The 16366-nt window shown below is 45.9% G+C and overlaps 1 protein-coding gene across 7 annotated transcripts in view; it reads right to left on the reverse strand.

Moving 5' to 3' along the window:
- The window catches only part of CHCHD6 (coiled-coil-helix-coiled-coil-helix domain containing 6), a 210216-nt gene that overhangs the window by 143429 nt on the left and 50421 nt on the right, over positions 1 to 16366 (reverse strand). For all 7 annotated transcript variants that reach the window (XM_077822430.1, XM_077822429.1, XM_077822431.1 and 4 more), the window contains exon 5: positions 3707 to 3790. In XM_077822430.1, coding sequence (XP_077678556.1) covers positions 3707 to 3790 — 84 coding nt within the window. The remainder of the gene's footprint in view (positions 1 to 3706; positions 3791 to 16366) is intronic.

Here is a 16366-nt window from a genome sequence, read left to right on the forward strand (position 1 = left end):
GTAGATCAGGAAATGTCTAGGAAGACGCGATTAGGTTTATCTCTTTATGGCTTGTGGACTCCTCTGTGCTAACCCCAGGTGCTTTCGTTTTGCCTGTAACCTTTAAACTGGACCTCAGAAAGCTATCTTGATGCTTAATCCTTGTAATTGTTTTTTGTTGTTTTTTTTTTAGACCTAGCAAAAAGCCTAAGTTCCAGATGTATTTTCTCTCTTTTGTTTTTAATAAAATGTACCTTTTTTAAGAACAGGATCGGATTTGGGTGTCCCTAAGAGGTTTGTGTATATGTTGTTTAATTAGCTGGTGGCAACAGCTGATTTCCTTTGTTTTCTTTCTCAGCTCTTCCGGGGGGGGGGGAGGGGGGGCTGAAAAGGCTTGAGGGTACCCCACAGGAAGGAATTCCCAAGTGTGCCTCCCTGGGTTCTCAAAGGGTTTTTTTTCACTTGGGTGGTGGCAGCATCTATCCATCCAAGGTCAGAGAAAAGCTGTAACCTTGAGAGTTTGATACAAGCCTGGAGTGGCCGTATTAATTTTTAGAATCCTTGCAGGCCCCCACCTTCTGTACTCAAAGTGCCAGAGTAGGGAATCAGCCCTGACACCCTATCTTAAAGCACAGCAGGAGAGAGGTTTCAGAGACAGGCAACAAAAATCAGAGGCCTGGAAAAACTTCCATAGGATGAGAGGTTGAAAAGGTAGAGATTGTTTAGTTTAATGGAGAGATACGTAAGAGGGGATTTGACAGAAGTATAAAAAGATAATGAATGGCACAGAGAAGGTAAATTGGGCGCACTCATTAACCCTATTATATAATACAAGAGCAAGGGGACAGTCAATGACGTTAAAAGGAAACATTTAAAGCAGATAAAACGAAACGTTGCAGAATGCATGGTTAACCTGTGGAATCCACTGCCACAATATATCATTGAGGCCAAGAACTCAGTCGGATTCAAAAAATGAATTACACGTTTATGTGAATAATGGGAATATCCACAGGCTCATTCAATGGTATAAATTTTTTTTAAGGGATATAAACCCTCATGCTTCAGGGCATATGTCAACCTCTAACTGACAGCAATCAGGATGACACTTCCCCTGTGGGCAAGTTATTCCATAATTATGCACAACATAGGGTAGTAATTTTCTTTTTTTTTTTTTTGGGGGGGGGGGGGGGGGGCGGGGGGTAAACTTCTCCTGTTGAAACATCTGAAATTGGCCACTGGACCAGATAAAGCGCTGGTCTGATCCAGATGGCAATTCTGCCATTCCTATGAAATATGCTTCTCCAGTGTGGTGTGATTATCCTGATGTCCTATGAAGTGAATGGTTGGTTACTCAGTGAGAAAACCTCAGATGGGGAACTAGGTCTGTTCCTGAAGCCAGCAAAGTAGTTAAAAACATCCCTCGAAAATAGATAAATACAAAAGTCTGCTGCTTTCGCATTCTGTTACCACACGCAAGTGGGGACCAAGCCAAACCCATGCTTCAGATAAGCAAAGTACAGGCAGGGAATTCCTGACAGCTTGTTCTTTCCAAGTATGATTTTGGGTTCTTTAGCTCTATATTGAATCATCACCTCCCCTTCGCCCCCCACGAGCCACCCCCAAACCATCTAGCTTTGGCAATCCAAATGTCCTTCCGTGACATTTTGAAACACTGGAGAAGGAAAAACAACAGCTGTTCAGATGCTCCCCCTAACTCGTCGCCCACCAAACCTCTTAAAAAAAAAAAAAAAGGTTCAATTGGAAGAGTCTAAAAAACAGTGACTACAGAAGCCATCAAGGTCTGTGTGTGTTCAGCAAGTGAAAGTGGAATTATATAAAAGCAATAGCTAATAAAAAAGATTGTTCTGTGCTGAGTTTTCCATCTTTCCAACCATTATAAGAATAAAATTATCCACAGAAAAGATCGAAAACCTTTTTCAAAACTAATACAATTAAGCTTTATTACACTATTTCAAGTACATCTCTCTCATCTCCCGACCTAGCTCCCACACCTCCAGCTCCAATCTAGACTAACAGTTGGAGATTTTCTTCTGTTTTGTTACCATAAAATGTTCATGTTTAAGGGTCAAAACAATCTACTGTTTTGAGCTAGGAAACAAAGTCTGCCCTTATTACCTACTCACTAAAGAAGGAAAAGCTCTATGCACCAGCAATTTGAATGGGACTAAAGGTCTTCCATCTGATCTCAAATCAAGTGAAACTCCTGTAGCCAAAGCATCAGTCACCTTGTATTTAAAAGGTTAGTCCTATACAGGAGGATTGCAAAGGGAACCACAGAATATAAAAAGGCCTCAAGGGGAGGGCAAGGCTGGACACAACTTCTCTCCAGCCCACAAGTCTGTAAAAAGAACAGACACACAAATACTCCTAGCAGTTTCCACTTTGGGAAACCAAATCTGGAGGGAACAAATACAAGAGACACAGCATGAGGCCAAGAAATTGCAAAACTCCCTTTACATATGAACATATGGATGACTGTGATAGTTAGAGTGATAGCGGGTGGATTGTTTGTGCAGTGGAATCTCAATCTCCATTATCCATAAACTGAATTAAAACCTGAATTTATTGCAGCATTAAGTGGTAGTTTTAGTAGTTTGTTTTTGAAATTAATTATACAGATAAAAGTGTTGCCACAATGTGCAACATGAAACTGCTCCTGGATATATGTTTCATCATTAATGGCATTAAAAAGTACAGTACAGAACAAACATGCACTAGCAGAGGGAGAGAAAAGGAAACTAGATATGCTAATAGGGTCTTCCCATTTTTACAATGTAATTTTCCAGTGAAAATGGGCCACTATCACACTGCACGTTAGTAGTAAAGCAGATGCACAAATTCCACTGTCTCTTTGGGATCCACCTTCTCCCTCATTGCATTTTTCTCAGGCATGCAACATCACTAGAAGTCAGAGCTGTGAAACCTCTCTGTCACAAGGTCTAATTGCTTTCCATTGTAGAATATTATTCTTTATGTTTATTAAAAAATAAATACTACTACTAACATTATTTCATTTTGTCAGGGAGAGAAAAACACTTCAGTTCATAAGGAACAGTGTGGCTGCTCCGATTTTTATTACGTCAATTTTTAAAAACTCATCATGGTAAACAATTAAACAGAAGCAAATCCCACGTTTAGAGAAGAGATTCAAATCCCTAAATGGATTTTCAAAGGTCATTTCAGGCTTAAAAGATGCCTGACAGTGTCTCTTTAAATCACATTCATTTCAAAGGCTTATCCAGCACAAAACAGACAGTGCATTGCAGCAACACACTTTGATCTGTTGGGATCCTCCGAGAAAAATTAATAATACAACTTTAATTCATATGTATAGCAAGATTTGAGGTTATTTTTATTTTTTTGGCCATGGATTTTTAATAAAAGCAATAAAAACAAGGCAACTTTGCTTTCAACTAAACCCTGTGGTGAGAGAGAAAAATAAAAACCTGAATTATTATAAACTAGTTTTTAAAAAATCATCCAATTAAAAACCAATTATCTTTCAAATGTGAGTTGTTTAAAGGTTCTGTTTGTGGAGCTGTTTGATTTAACTGCATAAGGTGGATGTGGGAGATAAATAATGGGGACTGACAGTTCCAGGTTTCAGCACAATGCTTCTTGTTTCTCTTCTCTGCTGATCCACTCGGATCCATGTCTGATCCCATTAGCATTCAGCCACTGCGAATGAAAGACAACATAGCCTTACCTTCCTCTCAATACGGGCCAACTGCTCCTTACAGAAGGCGTCTCGCCGTTTCAGCTCCGCCTCCTTGCACTGTAGTTCCCGTGCCTAGGAGGAAGAGCAAACAGCCTATCAACAGATCAGAATGGTGAAGAGGAGAGCTAAAGGGACAAGAATAGCAGGACAAGAAGAGGACTGAAAGAAGTCCAGAAACCACACATCAACCAGGACTGGTGTAGAGGGGCTCAAACCAGGTCTCTCCAAATGGAATTCAGTCAGACCTTCACCACATTAAACATACACTTGCTTTAACTTAGGATTGCTCTCAAAGTTCTAAAGAGCTGTCACCATCACACTTCCGTTCTCTACCCGACATGTATTCCTTCTCCCTATTAAAAGAATGGCAATATAAATCATCTAAGATGCATAATCATAGAAGTGACCCATATGACAAATGTAAGACTTTCCCCTGCCTTTTCCAGAGTTCCCATCTAGTCTAGAGCCAAATCTCTCATATAAAAGGACTTCTACCACTTCCCTTAGGTGTCTAGATGCTTTAAAATACAAAACAAAAAGCCACCTTCAAACTCCTACCACTTGGGGTTTAAGAGAAGTCACACAAGAATCAACTTATTCTTAAGATCTTGAGGGTAACCCTGAATATTCAAACCGTATCCACACACACTTAATTGCCAATGCATTTGCTTTTATACTTACTTAGTGCCTAAATAAGGTGGCAAGTTTCTTTCCATCCCCATTGCCTATTGGCCTCTCCCCCCGCTCACTTAGTATACTTGGCCCCCAACCTTTGTTTTAGGTCTTACCCAACACCCTTTTTTAAAAAATAGGATTTTTTTGCTTCCTTGTAATAAAGCACATGGTTACAGTGTGTTTGACTCTTCAAACAGCAAGTCAGGCATCCTAACACAAGCTTAAAGTTATCAGCCAGAAAAAACAGCACAAGAAAAGTATTATAGGAACATAGCTTCCCCATTCAGAGAACAGTTTTGTACAGTTAGGAGTTCACTGCACTCTCACCCCTATGTTGGAGTGGCATTGAGATAACACGGCATTGATGGAACTGAACTGATATTTCTTATTAACAGCTTAAAATAAAAATCAGCAACATTAAAATTGCAGTGGAGGAGGATGGAACTTGTGCCCATCTGCATGACCACCTAACTTATCACCAGGCAGTGGACCTTTCAAAGGCAAAATTATCAGACCGTTTCACACGAATGCAAACACTGCTAATACATACACAGATCCCAGCAGCATCATTCTTAACTTTTAATGATGCCCGATGCAATGGTAGAGGATGCTGGTCCGATAGGATTAAGCAGCCTGGACAGGAATGTCCCCTGTGGGCTCAGACCTGTCATTTTACAGCCAGCCGTCATTGTTAATGAGAAAAATTACATCTGAAAGCGAGTTGCTGTGTGTTTCCTTCTATTTGCTATCCTGATGACAGATACACTGTGGTATAATGAGGGGATCTTTTAAGTTAGAGAGGGATGGGGGACGGAAAAAGATGCTGGTAAAGCAGCAAGGAGGAGGCTTTTTTGTTACATGCATCATCTTTACAGGGATGGTAATGGTCAACTTCTCTGAAGTGGTAACTAGATTTGAACCTTTCTGGTTCCCATGCTTGCTTTCCCTGCCATTTAGGACCAGAGTAAGGCATACACACTATAGGCCTGTGCCTAAAGCCCCAGCTCCAGGAGTCATGTGGTTAAAGAAGAATTTCAGCTTCCATATTAAAAAAAAGTTTCTATTCCTCATGGTTGCAAAGAAAAGCTTAAATGTGACTCAAGCGTAATCAAATCCCTGAGTCTGCAGACGGCCTGGAAAAGACTAGTAACTTTTGTAATTGTTGTTCTTTGAGATGTGCTGCTTATGTCCATTCCACTGTAGTTGTGCGTGCTCACCACATGCACTGGTGCTGGAAGCTTTTCCCTTAGTGGTATCCATAGAGGACTGGCTCTGGCCCCCTCTGGAATGGCATGAGAATGCACTAGTATAAGGGGCCCCGCTGGCTCCCCCCTTCCCTCAGTTCCTTCTTGCTGGAACTCCAACAGAGGGGAAGGAGGGTGGGTCATGGAATAGACATGAGCAACACACCTCCAAGAACAACAGTTACGAAAGATAACCGTCTATTTCTTCTTTTTCGAGTGCTTGCTCATGCCCATTCCATTGTAGGTGACTCCCAAGCAGTACCATCGCAGGCAGGTAGAAGTTCATGGACATGTCGATTGCAACACAGCTCTGCCAAATTCAGCGTCATCTCTGGTTTGCTGTGTGATGGTGTAATGCATCGTGAATGTGGATCCTGAAGAACATGTTATGGTCCTCCAGATGTCCTGGATAGAGACATGTGCCAGGAAGGCAGCTGAAAATGCCTGAGCCCTAGCTGAGTAAGCCTTCACTTACTTCACAGCCTGCACCAACTCGTAACAACTACGGATGCAGGTGGTGAACCAACTCAACTTTCTCTGAGAGGACACCCGAAGGCCCTTCATCCTGTCTGCTATTGTGATAAAGAGCTGGATCGATCTGCAAAAGAGCTTGGTGCGCTCCAGGCAGAAAGCCAGGGCACACCTGACAGCTAGAGTGCGCAGCCGCCTCTCCTCATTGGTCATGTGAGGCTTTGGACGGAACACTGGGAGGAAGATATCCTAGTGGACATGGAAGTGTGACACCACCTTTGGCAGGAAAGGGCCTTGTCCTTGTAGAATACCGTTTATGGGGGCTCCATAGACAGGGCTTTAATCTTGGCAACATCTCGCCGAGGTAATAGCTACAAGGAATGCAACCCTAGGGAACAAGAAGCCATACGCTCAAAGAATGGACCCGTGAGCCTGGAGAGTACCAGGTTGAGGTCCCACTGTGGAACCAGGTCCCAGATCGGCAGAAAGAGTCTTTCAAGGCCTTTCAGGAACACTGATCAGCATCTCACGTGAGAATACCAATCTACCCTGGATGTGAGAATAGAAGGCCGATATGGCTGCCTGGTGCACCTTGATCAAAGAGAAGATAAGACCTTGGTGCTTTAAGTGAAGCAGGTAATCCAGAATGGACTGCAGAGACTACTGGGTCCGGGAGATATTTCGCTCCGACACCCAGCAGGAGAAACGCTTCCACTTTGCCAGACAAGTTGCTCTGGTGGAAGGCTTTCTGCTCTCCAAGAGAACCTGCTGTAGCTGACTAAAGCAGGCTTGCTCCTCTGAATTCAGCCACACAGCATCCAAGCTGTAAGGTTCGGGTGCAGGAGTCGACCGTGATCCTGCGAGAGTAGATCCGGGCAGTTGGGAAGTGGCCACAAGGTTGCTATGGCCAAGTCCACGAGCATGCCGAACCAATGCTGGGGCGATCATAATGACCTGTGCCTTGTCCCTCTTGATCTTCAAGAGGACTTTGCTTATGAGCGGAATTGGCGGGAATGTGTACATCAGGTCTCCTGACCAAGACAGGAGAAAAGCATCAGATAGTGAGACTCTGCCAAGGCCTTGGAGAGACCAAAACTGATGACACTTCCTGTTCTATCTGGTGGCGAGCAGGTCCACTCGGGGAGCTCCCCACTTCTGGAAGAGCATTCTGATGACCTCCAAGTGAAGGGACCACTTGTGGTGAGAGAAGAAGGACCTGATGAGACGATCCACCAGCGTGTTCCGGATACTGTGGAGGTGCAAGGCATCCAGGTGGATTGCATGCTGAATGCAGAAGTCCCACAGACAGAGGGGCCTCCTGGTACAGAGCAAGAGGAGTAATGCCGCACTGATGGAGACCGCTGGAAGGGTCCCAAGGCAGGTTTACCCCTCAAACAGGGCACCTCAGTGGCCAGCATGGGCGGCACCAGAAGGGACAGAATGTCCTTAGTGACCTAAATGGCCTCCAGTATAGACAGCACCTCCACATGCCGAGTGCCTCTTCCGCTTCACAGGGTGGCGGGCGGGTCTTGAAGTGGGCTGGACAGCACAGCAGGAGTTGGAACCTGACCACTGTCTGGAGGGGAAGAGCTGCCCCGCGTGGGTCTTTGTTCTCCTCCAGCTCTCTCCTTCCCTTTACAGGACATAGGAGAACACCCCCTCCTGGTCTTTCTTTGCTTTTTAGCTGGTAAGGGGATGGGGATCGGCACCAGTTGGAGGTCGGTGCCAGCGGCGCACTCCGCACCGAGGCCTCAGTGCTTGGAAAAGAGTCCAATCTCATCGGCTCTGAGGCCAGTGCAAGGGCCGACTCCACAAGGAGCGCTTGGAGACGAATGTCCCGCTCCTTTTTCACCACGGCCTGAAGCTCTTGCAAATGTGATACTTGTCGCTCACATGGGTTTACCCTAAACCAGGGTTGGGCAAACTTTTTGGCCCGAGGGCCACATCTGGGTGGGGAAATTGTATTCAGGGCCATGAATGTATTGCTGGGGTAGGGGTGTGCAGTGCAGGAAGAGATTCAGGGGAAGGGGTTGGGGTGCAAGAGGGGGCTCAGGGCAGGAGGCTGGGGTGCAGGAAGGGTGTGGAATGTGGGAGAGGGCTCAAGACAGGGGGTTGAGGTGCAGGAGGGGTTCAGGGTGTAGGTTCCGGCCCAGTGCTGCTTACCTGGAGCAGCTCCGGGGTAGCAGCGGCACACAGCGGGGCTAAGGCAGGCTCCCTGCCTACCCTGGCCCTGTGCCGCTCTAGCACCATGTCCCTGCAGCCCCTGGGGGAAGGGAGGGGGTAGAGGGCTCCGCGCGCTGCCCTCACCTGCGGGTACCTCCCCTGAAGCTCCCATTGGACGTGGTTCCCCATTCCCGGCCAATGGGAGCTGCGGTGCCTGCAGCCGAGAGCAGTGCGTGGAGCCCTTGTCCCTGTGGCCCCTGGAGGAGGGGGGGCAATGGTGCTGGCCACTTCCAGGAGCGGCACGGGGCCAGGGCAGGCAGGGAGCCCGCCTTCACCCTGTGGCACCATGGGGGTGGCAGTCCTGCTGGCCGGATCCAGCCCGCGGTCCATAATTTGCCAACCCCTGCCCTAAACACTTCGAACAGCTTCTATGGGGATCACCGACTGGCATAGGATTTTTACAACAGTCACAAGGTTTGAAGCCCGGGGACCAGGGCATGCCCCATCCCTAGGCTGAGTCCCATATGGGACTAACAAACTAAACTATACAAACTTTAAACAACTAATTCACTACTAGACACAGAGATAAGAAAACTTGCCCAAGCAAGGAGACATCCCAGCACCATCACTGGCGGTAAGAAAGAACTGGGGGGAGGGGAGGGGGGGGGAAGGGAGCCAGTTGCACCTCTTATACTGACACAGATGGGGCACTGAGGCACAAAGAGACTAAGTGACCGGCCAATGGTCACACAGGAAGTCTGTGCCAAGCAGGGAATTGAAGCCAGGTCTCCTGAATCCCATGCTAGTCCCCAGTGACCGGACCATTCTTCCTCCCAATACCTCAATTCCAATGAGCTTCTCTGATCATTCTCTCCACTATCACCATTATCCAGTTGAACTACAGACCAGAGGTTCTACTGAAAAAGTTTTACTTTTAATTTAGACATGTTTTCAATGATTTGCTCATTTTAAATAACTCCACTGAAGTGCCTTGAGAAAGTCTATTTAGACAAAGATGTGCTTGAAAGTTGCTTTCTGTTTTCCTCTACCCCCTGCTGTTATGACTAGAAACTTCAGTACACTTTATCATAATGTTTGAAGTATGTACGGTACAGTCAGAACATGTGTCATTTGAAATATTCACTATACCAAACATTACAAAACTGGGTTAGGCAACTAGGGACATTTTGCCTGAATGCAGGATATTTATTAAGAGCTCCTCTTGTCCTGCTGCTTATTCCTCACCTGAAGTCAGAAGCCTGTGATGTCCCAAACAGAGCTGGCTGCTGTGGAGAAGATTATAAATTTCACAGAGGATTGAAACTGCAGGTGGCAAACAAAGCATCAGAAACATTTTTAATGTAAAAAGTTTTTCACTAACAAAGGATGGAGGAAGAAATATGTAACACCACACTGGTTTCTAAATAGGATGCTGCTGATCCATTTTGTGTCCATGTTTAAGAGGTTGAGTTGGGCTTGGGCATGTTGTGTGAGGAGTGACTGCGTTCCAGAGGAGCATTTGAGAGTAGAATACTAACTTCTCAACAACCAAATTCACACTCCCCTTCTCAAATGAGTGATGTATAAGTATATCTAAAGGGAAGTGGAAAGCATTTAAGGGAGATGGAACGTCTCACTAAAGGGGCACACTAGGCAAGGAGATTGAGGAGGCAGGGCAGAATGGACAACAGAGAGGACAGCACAGTGCAAATGGTCTCTTCCCTCCTATGCAAGGAGGAGGGCATAAGATGCCTGAGAATTGTCTGTAATTGTGTTGGGAACTGAGGGCTTGTCTACATGCAGCATTACTGCATGGTAAGCTAAGGTGTGAATCTACAGAGCACTAGCTTGCTGCAGTGCGCTTTGTCATACTCCCATTTCAAAATGGAAACAGGACAAAGCACACTACAGAACTTTTCGTGCACTAGTTAGTGCGTGGCAAGCCAGGCTGTGACTGCACATTAGCTTGTTGTGCACTAACTAACTAACTGTGTAGATAAGCCCTCAGTGCTCTGTACTCTTGAGGTGGAATAGTGAAGGTCCAGTGCCAGTGCACTACCTCATCTCTGTTCAACAGAGCAGCTGTTGCACCAGGGTTAGCGTCTTCAAATTCCAAGACTCAACTCTTTTAACCATACATCAAACAGATGTTGGTGAAGTTTATTCTGTGAGAGGGAGAGAGTGTGGAAGGTCCTTCTGAGGTTCCTCCTAATTTCTCTCTTTACATCTTCCTCCCACCCTATACACCAAGAGGCTCTGGGTAGAAACAATCTTCTTTTCAGCCAAGGAAGTCTGGACTTATCTCCCCAAAAACCACTGCTCTTGGGTCAGCCATAAGGAGCTGTTGCAAAGCAACACATTGCCCTCCTTCCATGCGCCTCTCACTTCACCATGTAAGATGTTATGAATAATTACGAAGGCACCTGTGTTGGTTACTAAACTGGTTGGTTATTAATCATTGAGGAGTTGAGTGCACTGCTCCCACAGGCACAAAGAGCAAGAAACAAGCTCGGTACCCAAACTGAGAACTCCAGTGCTATGCCTGCATCATATGGCAACATAGTACTGGAGTTTTGAGGTCTTTGGAATCAGTCTTCCCCATGCAGGGCTCATGGCAGGTATCATCCCAACTGTGTTAATGTATATTTTATGCCCTTTAATCAAAATACAGTTCTCAGTTTTACATTTTATTTACTTCTTTTCACTTGTGCAAAGGTCAGGCTTCCAGTACACATCTGTGAGACATGTACATGCAAACCAGAGAGAAAATTTACAAGTAAAAGGAAGTTTGTTGGCAGGGCCAGATTAAGATAGGTTAAGCAGGATTCAAGAATGAGGCACAGCAATAGTGCAGAGCTCACAATTGTCACCAGGCTGCCTCACTTAAACAAGACTATCCAGGACCCCAAAATGTGGAAAAGACAAAAATCTATTTTAGGGAAACTGGTTGTCTCTATGCAAAGGGAGGTTTGACATAGGAGAAAAGGTCCGTAGCAAGGCCCATGGGAGTTCTTCCCAGAGGCAATTCACAGAATCTGGTAACTGATACTTCTGAAATTCATTTATCCATGAACAACACTCAACTGGGCACATATGGTCTACGAACTTTTACTCCTGGGGGAATTCTGCATCACTGCACATGCACAGAATGATGTCCCCTGCAGATTTCTTTGCTTCCCTGCAGAAAAATGACTTTCTGACAGGGAAGCAAAGGGAAGCCACAAGAGCAGTCATGCAACCCTCCCCAGCAGTATGTTTCAGGTGCCCAGGGCAGACGGCAGAGAGGTAAATCACTGTGGGGCAGGACTGGGGAAGACCCGGCTGGTGGCTCCTACCCTGAGCCAGGCTCAGCTGCTAGCCCCAGCTGGGCTGGGGAGGACGGGACTTCCTCTTCCCCTGCACAGCATCTGGGGCAGTGTCAGACCCACTCCCAAATTTCTCCTCCAGCTGCAGGAGACTCTGCAAACTTCCCCACACCCATGTGCTTTCTGCACACATCACTCCTCAGTTACAGGGGGAGAAATCACTGTACAGGGAGCTGCTCCCCCATCCACCCAGACCCCCTCAAACAACCCAGACCCTCACGCTGAGCCTCATCCTTCCCCCTGGAACCAAAATCCCCACCCTACTGAGCCCCAACCACCTGCACCAGGAGCCCCACCCCCACTGAGCCCCACTCCCCAGCATCTGGACCCCTCGCCCCCTGCTGAGCCCCAACCATCGCCCAGACTCCCTCACCCCCTGCTGAGCCCCAACCATCTTCACCTGGATCCCCTGCAGACTCCCATTACCATTGCACCAAGAACCCCCCAACAAACCCCTGTGCATCCAGATCCCTCCCGCACCCAGATGTCCAACTGAGCCGCCCATACCCAGACTGCCCCACACAGAACCCTCTCAACCCACACCTGCATCCCCCCATACTTGGATCCTGCCTTACTGAGCCTGCCTGCCTGCACCTGGCACAGAGGAGCAGGGCCTTAGGGTGTTTCCGGGGCAGGCCTGGTCCTTGCACTGTGTCAGGGTTGGGTGCAGCCTCACCGCTGAGTCCGTGTCCCGGATGGGCAAGGGGGTGATCTCCCACCTCTGTGCAGCCAGTGCTCCCCAAACCCAATACCTCCACATTTATTTGACAAATAAAATTTGCAGAGTTTTGCAGAATTTTAAAATATTGTGCATAGAATTTTTAATTTTGTGGCACAGAATGCCCTCAGGAGTAACAAACTCCAACAGTGTTTTACAGGGTCAGAGGCATGGGACACAGCACCTCCTTACACCCCACCCCACTAGAAAAAAAAAATCTAACCTCTCTTACAAATGCCTTTTTTCTATTTTAAATTATTTTAATGGGGGGAGGGGGGGAAATCCGCTTCCCCAAATGAATCCAGTAGCATAGATAAGAGGTCTCATCTGGGGCACCTCAGTCTAAAAATTGCAAACACTTGTTGCTTGTGCCTGCCCATGTGTCTTCTTCAGTCACTGGAGCAGACACGATATTGAAGAGAACCCTGTTCAGGACCCCAGGACTGGAATAACCGGTGTGCTACTGGTCAAGATTGAAGTGCACCAGCAAAGTAGTGTGTTCTAGAACTGGAATAGCTGGAGTGCTGCTGGTCAAGACTAATGGGCAATAGCTGAGCTGAAAGGTGGAAGGCAAGACTGAAATAGTAAGGGATGCTGTAAATCAAGACTGAGATCTGTGTATGGAGGGGCATTCAAGATTGAAATAACAAAGGGTTATTTAAATCAGGATTAAGTTACATAGGCAGAAATCTAGCCAATCAACAGTGGTTGGTACAGTTCTCAATGTCTAGGTTAGGCAGCTCAGCCCTGCAAAATCACCCTGGAGTTCTTTGTCCCCGAAGTATATTACAGGTAGAGCCCTGTGCGGATACAAAATTTATATCAGCATCCAATCCTCAAAAGTGGTCTGCGGATATAAAGCGGATATCCATGGATTTGCAGGGCTCCAATTACAGGTTCTCTAGACTCCAGCCCTATCATCACCTCCATTGAAATCAAAGGAAGTTTTTAACCACCAACTAGTGGGTTCAGACTTAGGCCCTAATGAGCAACACTGGAGAAACCTTCATTTCCTCCCTGCCTCTGCTACCCACTTAGCCCCACATACACATACCCATCACCCTATCAAGTTTGGTCTCAGCAGCTGTAAGCTACACAAAAGGAACCAGTGAAAATCTTTATGGAGGAAATAATATGCAATTTTCTAGCTGAACACCTTTTAAAATGTAATGACAAAATAAAATCCTGCATCTGTGCTCGGCAATAACAATCTGTATGCATGCGGTAACAATATGACAACTTGAAATAAGCAAGATGCAGACAAAAAGAGAGCTTACCCAGGCATCCAAATCCGCAGGCTTGGGGTGAAAAAAAAAAGGAGAGAGAAAGAGAGAAGGGGTAGGAAAGAGGGGGGGAAAAAGATATCAGTAATTTATGGAGGCTGCCTACTGCTGCACAATACAGCTCTTAATACGATGAGTTCAGAAAAGTTTTTCAAGTCTTTTAACAGTGCACCTATGTCCCCTGTTAGCGACTGTGCTGTAAATAGAAGCTGTTAAATGGGCTTAGGCTTGGTAGTTAAAGAAAAATAAAACAACCCAACCCCCACTCACCCACCACGTGCACACTCTCTCCCTCTGCAATGAATGCTGCACAGTGCTCCCTATTTAGCAGATGATAGGCAAAGACAGATGTGATGCAGACAGAGTCATACAAGGCACTGCACAACATTAGAGATACTGATATCAGTAGCACCACACAGCAAGGGGTGTGGTATTGTCAGGTGCACTGTGAGGGACAAGGCCAAAAGCCCCGCTGCTTCCAAGCTCCCCAAGAGGAGCAGGTACAGTATCTCCTGCACAAGAGCAGTTTTATATACTCAAGGTGACCTAGCTAGCAAGTCATCTTCACTCATGTAGTTGCACTGGATACCTTACAGTTGACAGCTCAGACAATGAAAATTTGATCAGTCAGTGACCAGATTTTCAGCCATGCCCTCTTTCATAGGCAGACCAATATTCCTACAGTATATAATCTGAACCTCTCTGCCAAATCCAAGCTGTCTTGTTTTGCTCCCTCATCTTCTGCTTGCAAGGTCATTGTTTAGGGACTCCACAGTGAAGATGCACAGATTACAAGGATTTCAGTATCTCCTGTCTCTCACTTTTTATTATTTTTGACTTAAGCAATAACCCGGCAGCAGCAAAGCAAGTACAAGATGATAAACATCTCTAATGCCCATAAACAGCCTGGCTTCAGACTGAGATGTTTACAAGGCAGCCAGAGTGTTTATTCGTTGTCAAAGACTGCTACATCTCCTCTGCTTCTTGGGGTTACACTTGCTCGGCAGAACATTCTGTAAGTGGTTACTTTGGAAGGGCTCGCCTTTTTTATCACAATTATTTATTGGAGGGGGCTTGGCGAAGTAGGAGGGATGTTCTTGTTGGTCGTAGTTCAGTGCCAGAGACAGCAGACAGCACAGAGCAATTGGTTTATGGAAGCTGCTGTTGTTTTAATGGCAGAGAGCAGCCACCTGAAGTTGTGGAGGGATGAAGTGTGATTAGCTATGCAACCGGTCTGTCCTGATCCTCTGCAACAGCAGAGAGGGGTGGAACTGAACGTCTACAGCTCACCTGGGTAAAGCCAATTTCCTCCTTTCTGCAGATGCACCACAACCAGAAAAAAGTCTTCAGTCCATCAAGCCAACACGTCAAGCATTCACTAACAATCGACAACTGATCATGACAGTAGCCTGGTTTCAACAATATTTTTCTTCCTACCTGTATTTGCAGTTTAGACAGGATGTGCTGGTTTTGTTTATTTTAACCTCTCCATTGCTGTACTGAACTCTGCCCTCAGTAGATGGGTGGGAGGGAATGGGTGCAGGTCGTAATGCATATTATTTCAGAAGACATGCCACATACAGGTAGCTTTCTGCTGGTTTATGTCAGTCATCAATAGGACACTTACTTAAGTCATTAACTGTCATGCTCCTAGGGGAAAAACATTTGCATCAAAAATCCATAAATGTTGGCACTGACTCACTCTCTTTTGGGCAGCCTCAGCAGAGGCGCAGAATATTAAGAATGAACTTGCCCCATCACATTTGACGGGGCCTCTCCATGTCAGGTTTGAGATGCAATGGTGTATATGTGTGGGGGTAATTCTGCAAGGGAAGTTTGTATTACTGCCATGCTATGCCTGTTCTGTGGATACAAGGCTTCATTCTCAAAGGCTTTAAATTTGGCACAGTTCACAAAGAATAAAATTCACTTTAAGAGAGTCATTAAACTGAAACAGAAAAGTTTATCAAACAGTCCAAAATGTAACTAGACCAGCTCCTGTACTGGAAAAGTCAATCACATCCTGAGTAAGGGTCCAGCTAAGAGGAAAATAAGGAAAGAGAGATTCAAAAGAAAGCCACCTCCGGGGTCTACTTGGTTAAAACCTGCCATTTGGCAGGCTTGTGCCAACAGGTTTTGATGGACCTGCATTAATTAACGTTGGCTGACAACAATGTACCCAGAGTGCCTAAACACTTGTTTCAGAGTTTAAGTTGCCTGGCTAAGAGAAACATCATCTTGTATATCTTGTTTCCCAGCCGTGTAGACTCAGCTTTGAGTTGCCAACTAAAAGCTTCTGTATTTTATGCTCTCTGCACCAATACTTAAGCCACATTTTCAAGCCTTTGGTCAACTCTGCAGCATCCCTGTGCTGAGACAAAGAGTACAAGGTTAGATTCACTTCCCACACAACCTGCTATGGAGGAATTACAGTAAACCATACCATTGGTAGATTTATTACTTAGGAGCCCAAAAGAAACAAAGATTCTTCCTTTGACTGTACCAGGTGCATAAGGTTACTTCTGAAGCAGACACAGATGTCAGCCCAGTAAACCTTCATTCTGGACATCCACATAGAAAAGGACCGATGCCTAAACTGCCCTGCAGTGTCTACCTGGAGTGGACTGTGGCTATGTCCAGGAACTATGCAAGTTATAAGTGTGTGTCGGGAAAGTTAACATTCAAGTAGAGACTTCGCACCAGGCAAGGGGTAGAGTCCCAAGTATCTA

This window comes from Eretmochelys imbricata, chromosome 7 (assembly GCF_965152235.1).
Source record: "Eretmochelys imbricata isolate rEreImb1 chromosome 7, rEreImb1.hap1, whole genome shotgun sequence".
Lineage (NCBI taxonomy): Eukaryota > Metazoa > Chordata > Testudines > Cheloniidae > Eretmochelys > Eretmochelys imbricata.